The sequence below is a fragment of the Anarrhichthys ocellatus genome, unplaced genomic scaffold (genome assembly GCF_004355925.1).
Source record: "Anarrhichthys ocellatus isolate YVR2014 unplaced genomic scaffold, GSC_Weel_1.0 scaffold12, whole genome shotgun sequence".
NCBI lineage: Eukaryota > Metazoa > Chordata > Actinopteri > Perciformes > Anarhichadidae > Anarrhichthys > Anarrhichthys ocellatus.
Genome location: NW_022280042.1, coordinates 9,859,611 through 9,865,276, shown reverse-complemented (window position 1 = coordinate 9,865,276; position 5,666 = coordinate 9,859,611). Strand labels below are relative to the sequence as shown.

Sequence of the window (5,666 nt, the reverse complement as noted above, 5' to 3'; positions counted from 1 at the left end):
ACACACACAGACAGACACACACACAGACAGACAGTGAGGATAAAAACAGAGCTGTGTCAGAAGATGAGAGGTCTGGTTCAGAAAGTGGTGAACAATGGCGGTGTTGTGAGCGTCGGCCATGGGATCGAACCCCCGGGTGTTTCCCATCGGCCCGGGACAGACGAGAGGACGAGAGGACGGACACAGAGCGTTCCTTTCTCAGCCACATCCTGCTGGAGCGACGCGGCGGCCTCCCCATGAGCCTTTACACTCCCGGGTCGTCTTTGTTCAGTGAAAGGCATGCTGGGAAATCCACCATTAGACCCTGACTGGTGTGTTTTGGTAACGCCGCACAATCACAATGAGGGATTCACCGAGGCCGCAGACACTGAGAGCGTCTTTATGTCTCACAGACGGACTCTTTCTCTGTCTTTGAGTGAATGTCTGGTCAGGTTTCATTCTTTGATTTGATAGGTCCTGCTTTAAATCACACGTTAGACTATTTCATTCAGGCAAAGTTCTTGTGCAACAGCTTAAAGCAACAAGTTTGGCTTTTTTTGAATGAAAAACATATTCACATACTTTACACTAACATAAAAAGACAGAAGACATTGGTATAGCACATACTTTGAGGTATTCGTACACATTTTAACACGTTATTGAAACGGTTTTTCTTGCTGTGAAAGTATCCTGATAATCAGACAGAATGCTTGCAGCATTTTAGTGTTTTTCTGTCGTCCACATCCTAAATTCAACCTGCTCTGATTGGCTTTCGTTGGTTTTTGCAGCATTTAAGCAATGCAGATATGTTTCAATGCTACTGTAATGCTCCTCTGCAGGAATCTATCCTTCCATCTGGTGGTCCTGTTGTGCTCTAGAACTCTGGCGTGTGTTTAAGTGACAGTGGAGGACGCATGTGTTTGTTGCCGAGCACCAGGCTTTCTCAGCCCTCGGAGGTCTTGTGGTTCGTCCGGATTCCTCATGAGGAATAATCTAATTGAGAAACTCCCGCTGGTGTCGGCGTCTGGACTGAGAGGCCACACACAGCAGCACGGCGCAGCGTCACCGGCTCACAAAGGAGACGTTCATGTCTGTGCTTTGGGAAATGACAAAAGTGATGAAGACGCAGCGCTTGTTCTCTCAGAAACCATCCAGCATGTTTAGTTTTTAGAACTGAAAGCTTTCTAAATTTGGGCTTCGTCCACATTTTGTTCTTCTGCATGAATCATAGTTTAGTCAAAGTGCAGAACATGTCAAAGATAAAGATCCTTAAATCACGTGCTTTATGTGACAGGCTTAACAGTCGACCACTAGTCTCCAAACAGATGTAAGGATGTGAAAGGATTTACTATTCTAATCAAACGCTTAGTTATTTCATTGTAAATTGATGGTATGGAAATCAAAACCATTTCTACCAACTATTCTGTTATATATATTGTTATACTATTCTGTTATATATACTGTTATATATACTGTTATTACATGACGGTAATCAAGCTGTTCTCATCGACGTCACACTGCGTCTCCGTCATGTGAACGCTGTGAAGGAGGAGACAGTCTCGACTACAGCAGCTGTGTTGTATCAGCGTCGGTATTACCTTTTTAAATCACCTTGTAAAACTTAATTTGATGGAGTTGCTGTGACATGATGTCTTGTATTTTATTGCCTTCTCTGTTATGTCTGACTCCGTCCTCGTCCTTTTATCTCGAGCTGCCCGCTCCACTTTCCTGTCTTTGAGCTCTTTTTCATTTATGTGAACGTTTAAGTGCTTTATATACTTTTGTATTAAATGTTTCAAAAGATGCTTAAACAAATAAGATTCACCGTCACAATTAGGAAGCAGCAGATAAAGAGAGAGAGAAATATCATTCTTAACTAATCAGAATATCCGGTTTGCAGAGATAATACATCACATTATGAAATAAAAGGAGCGTTTTCTGCAGACAAAAGCTAAAGCAACTGTGAAAGAGGAACCAGGAGATGAAGGGTTTACCCATAATGCTCTCTGGATTCATCTCAAGGACGACCAACCAACGGGTCATTACATAATAAAAACCCTAAATAAACAGTAACGAGGACGTAAAGGAACAAGCCTCAAACGGGATGCTCACATGCAGCAGAGTGGAGGTCTGATGCACGCCTGAGAGTCCTTTGAAGCCGGACAGAAGAGGTAAGAAGAGGTAGAATCGTGCGAACAGGCCTCCCGGCTGGAACAACAAACCGGAGTCCTGCAGCGTTTGTTTGAGGCGGAGGAGCTGTGAACTTCAGACGTACGAGCCGAGGAGGAAAAAGGCGGAACAGTTGAAGGAAAAGGGGCCCCGGGGTGCTGCAGGGGCCCACAACAGGAAATGGGTGGGGCTCGGCGGGAGGGAGAGGGTACGAGGAAGAAGTGTACGTATGTGTCTTCAACAGTCAGATCTATGTCCTCCTCATGAAGCTCTCTAATATGTTCCTCACAGGCAAAGACTTCATCTTCTCCTCAGCCTGTAATAACTGTCAAAATGCGCTCCGTTGCGATCAACAGGAGAATCACTGACTGCGGGGCGAAGCTGCAGGAAGTCAGATCATCATTCATTTGTATATTTCTATGAGCTTTTCAGAATAAAAGGGTGTGACCTTCCAGAGAAACGGCAGCAAGCGAGGATGAGATCAACGGAGCTGTGCAGGTAGTCGGCCTTACGGAGAAGTCTTAAATCAGCCAAATGTTAAGTCGACTGCATCGAGCAACCAGCTGCCACAGCAGACACATTCAGCGTGGTTACGGAGCTCCACTCTGAGCAGAAAGATCAGTTGATATGGAAGCTTTGAGCTCTTTACGCTCAATTTAAACTTGGTTTTATGTTGTAAAAACGTCCGGTAGCCGAGCGGTTCAGATGCATTCTTTTTGTTGCATGTCATCCTTTATTAATCTTCTCCACTATCACTATCCAACGAAGGCTACAACTATTAAAAATGATCTCAACAATCACCAAAACTACATCGTTTATCCAAACAAGAAGCTGTAGAAACTGTCAGTGTCTTCAGGTTTCCAACCGCCCTTGAACACACCATGTGAGGAACGCTTCCATCAGAAAAAGAAGCCAAAACGAAGCTTAAAATTTAAATCAAAAACATTTTATTGACATGTTTGAGTTCTCTCTACTTGAAGCTATGATTGTTGTTTTTCCATGGACTTTTTTTATTGCAGTAAAAAATCAAGACCACTGAGAGAAAAATGCAAAAAATGCCTCAAAACGTCTTCGGTTTCAGAGGGTTGAATAAAAAGTGTCAAAGTTTTATATAAAATGTACTTCTCAAAGTCGTTAAACGAACTAAATCCACTTTTTGAGTTCGTAAATTATATTTACAGTCACTTTATTACTGTTTGAACTGACGTTTTACAGTATGTCTGTGTTTGAATGCATTTTTAATTCTGTAAAACAGAGTTTAATTGGCTCTTTAAGTTCATTTTGTATAACATCTGGTTTGTAACCCTTTGTAGTTATTGTGCCATTGTCTTCTCTTCACTGTATTGTAGGGCTTAAGTTTATCTACATTACTGATTAACTAGCCAATGATTATTTGATTATTAACTAATCGATTATACACGTTGTTATAACTCTTCTTTCAAAATAAAAGCGCTGAACGCGCGACCTCGCCCCTCACCAACGGTGTGGTTTGAGAGAAACCAGACTCCAAACACATTTGTTCAGCCGACACGAAGCGACCGACGCTGCCAAATAATTGATGACTCCAGAGCAACGGGTCTGTTTCCTTTGGCAACAGGTCGACATAACAACGCGCTGTTTCTACAGATGCTCGTGCATTAAAGAGGCAACAAGTCAGTGTGTTTAGAGCGTAACACATCTGCAGGGGGTTGATCAGGTTGTTCGTCAATGCCAGTGACTCATTGATTACTCATCTCTTGCTCCCTTTGCAGCCGGTTTCAGAACAAAAAGCCTCTTTGATTCCAGAGACGAACAGGTTCGAGCCAATAAAGCGAACGCTTGAGCGTTTTTTATTAAGATGGGAGATTGATCACCTCCTCACAACACGTTCCTGCTGGATCTCTGATCACCTGCTTTACTATGGAGTCATATAATAGAATGCATCTGTAAAAGAGTAAGAAAATAAATGTGGAAATATAAAAAGGAATTTAAAAAAAGTTCATAATCAGCTAGATTCAGAATTCCATTTATAATTTAGTCTTGAATGTTTTTCTTTGGTGCTTTTTCTAGAAACATAACCTTATAGGTTGTGTCTGGTATTCACACACTGCACACCAGCAGCTGTACTGTCAGCTTCACACCTCCTGTTGAAGAGGAGGTCAGCTCCAAATATATACGGAGAGCCAGAGGGGACACATTTCAGTCACTGATTTAGCCTCTGGGCTGAATGCATACAGGATGTTTGTACCCATGATCCTCTCTGGTTTAGGACACCTCATGAAACTAAACCTGGTGAAAGAATAGTCTGAGAATAAACTATAACTCACATTGAGTTCATAAAATCAACTAAAACAACGTGTGGTGCAGAGGAAATAAAAATGTTTTTAAGACTCAGAATCGGTTTAACAACCCTCGAAAAACGTTTGTGTAACCGCAGCGAGACATTGTCAGCTTTCAGTTGCATGTCTGAATAAAAGAATATCCACAAACACTTTTTAGATTCAGCATGCACGAAGTCTTAACTTAACCTTATTAAATACGTGCATGTCTTACTGTCTGAATAAAGCTGTAGGGAGTAAAAAGTCTCCTGTAAACGTTTGTGAGTATTCCGAAGTGTCTGCAGGACACGAGAGAACGTCACTCACCGCTGAAGAAGCTCTTCACCTTCAGGTAGCCGACGCTGAGGCGGAGCACCGACAGCTTGTCCAGCCGAGCCCGGACGTCCTCGGTGAAGGGCAGCAGGCTGGTGAGCTTGTCCAGCTCGCCGTTGAGCCGGTCGCGGTGCCGTTTGGACGGGTTGGACTTGATGCCATCGGGAGGCGGCGGTTTGGGTCTGTGGAAGCAGAAAGAAGACGTTAAAACACAATAACAAAGATTTAACAGAAAGGAGCTTCACACACTGACGGGAGAATATGTTTCTCTTAAAGAGTCAAAGCTTGAACTGATTCAGAAAGGTCATGAGAAGTATTACAGAGAAGCTGGAGGCTAAATGTGTTGTGTGTACTGAATCAGTGTTACAGCAGCTGGGATGCAGTGAGACGGATTACACACTCCAGGTGTGGCATAAAGACTGCACACTTATCTATGCTCCTAAAAACAAATGTTTAAAGCACCGGAGCCACTTTTACAACCCAAATATATTCAATTTATAACATTATGTAGTTTTAAGACATGTCATGACATACATGAAGCATTAACCTTCCTCACATAAATACAATATTTCCACCATGTTTGACCTGCATACTTTTAATTCCGTCCTCTTCTTCTGAAGCCGGATGTTCACACAACAGCAGAGCATTGAAACGTGCATTCATTCCCTTTTTCTTTTGCAGAGTTTTCTGGAAATTCGCATAAAATCTGCGCTTCATTTGGACGGAAACTTGGTTTTTGCAGCCTCCATGCTGTCGTACGTCTAGAAAACATGATATCCTACAATACAAAAGTATTTCCTGTGTGAAAAGTTGACATTTTCAGACTTAACTAAAAGGATTAAAAGGGTTAAATGTTTTGCAGAGTGGGTGTGGACCACCTGTCCTCTC

At 42.5% G+C, this 5,666-nt stretch overlaps 1 protein-coding gene across 1 annotated transcript in view; it reads right to left on the bottom strand.

The window, feature by feature from the left end:
- The window catches only part of LOC116385881 (aryl hydrocarbon receptor-like), a 50,120-nt gene that overhangs the window by 38,170 nt on the left and 6,284 nt on the right, over positions 1-5,666 (bottom strand). The window contains exon 2 of the mRNA XM_031851613.1: positions 4,773-4,960. Within this exon, the coding sequence (XP_031707473.1) occupies positions 4,773-4,960 (188 nt within the window). The remainder of the gene's footprint in view (positions 1-4,772; positions 4,961-5,666) is intronic.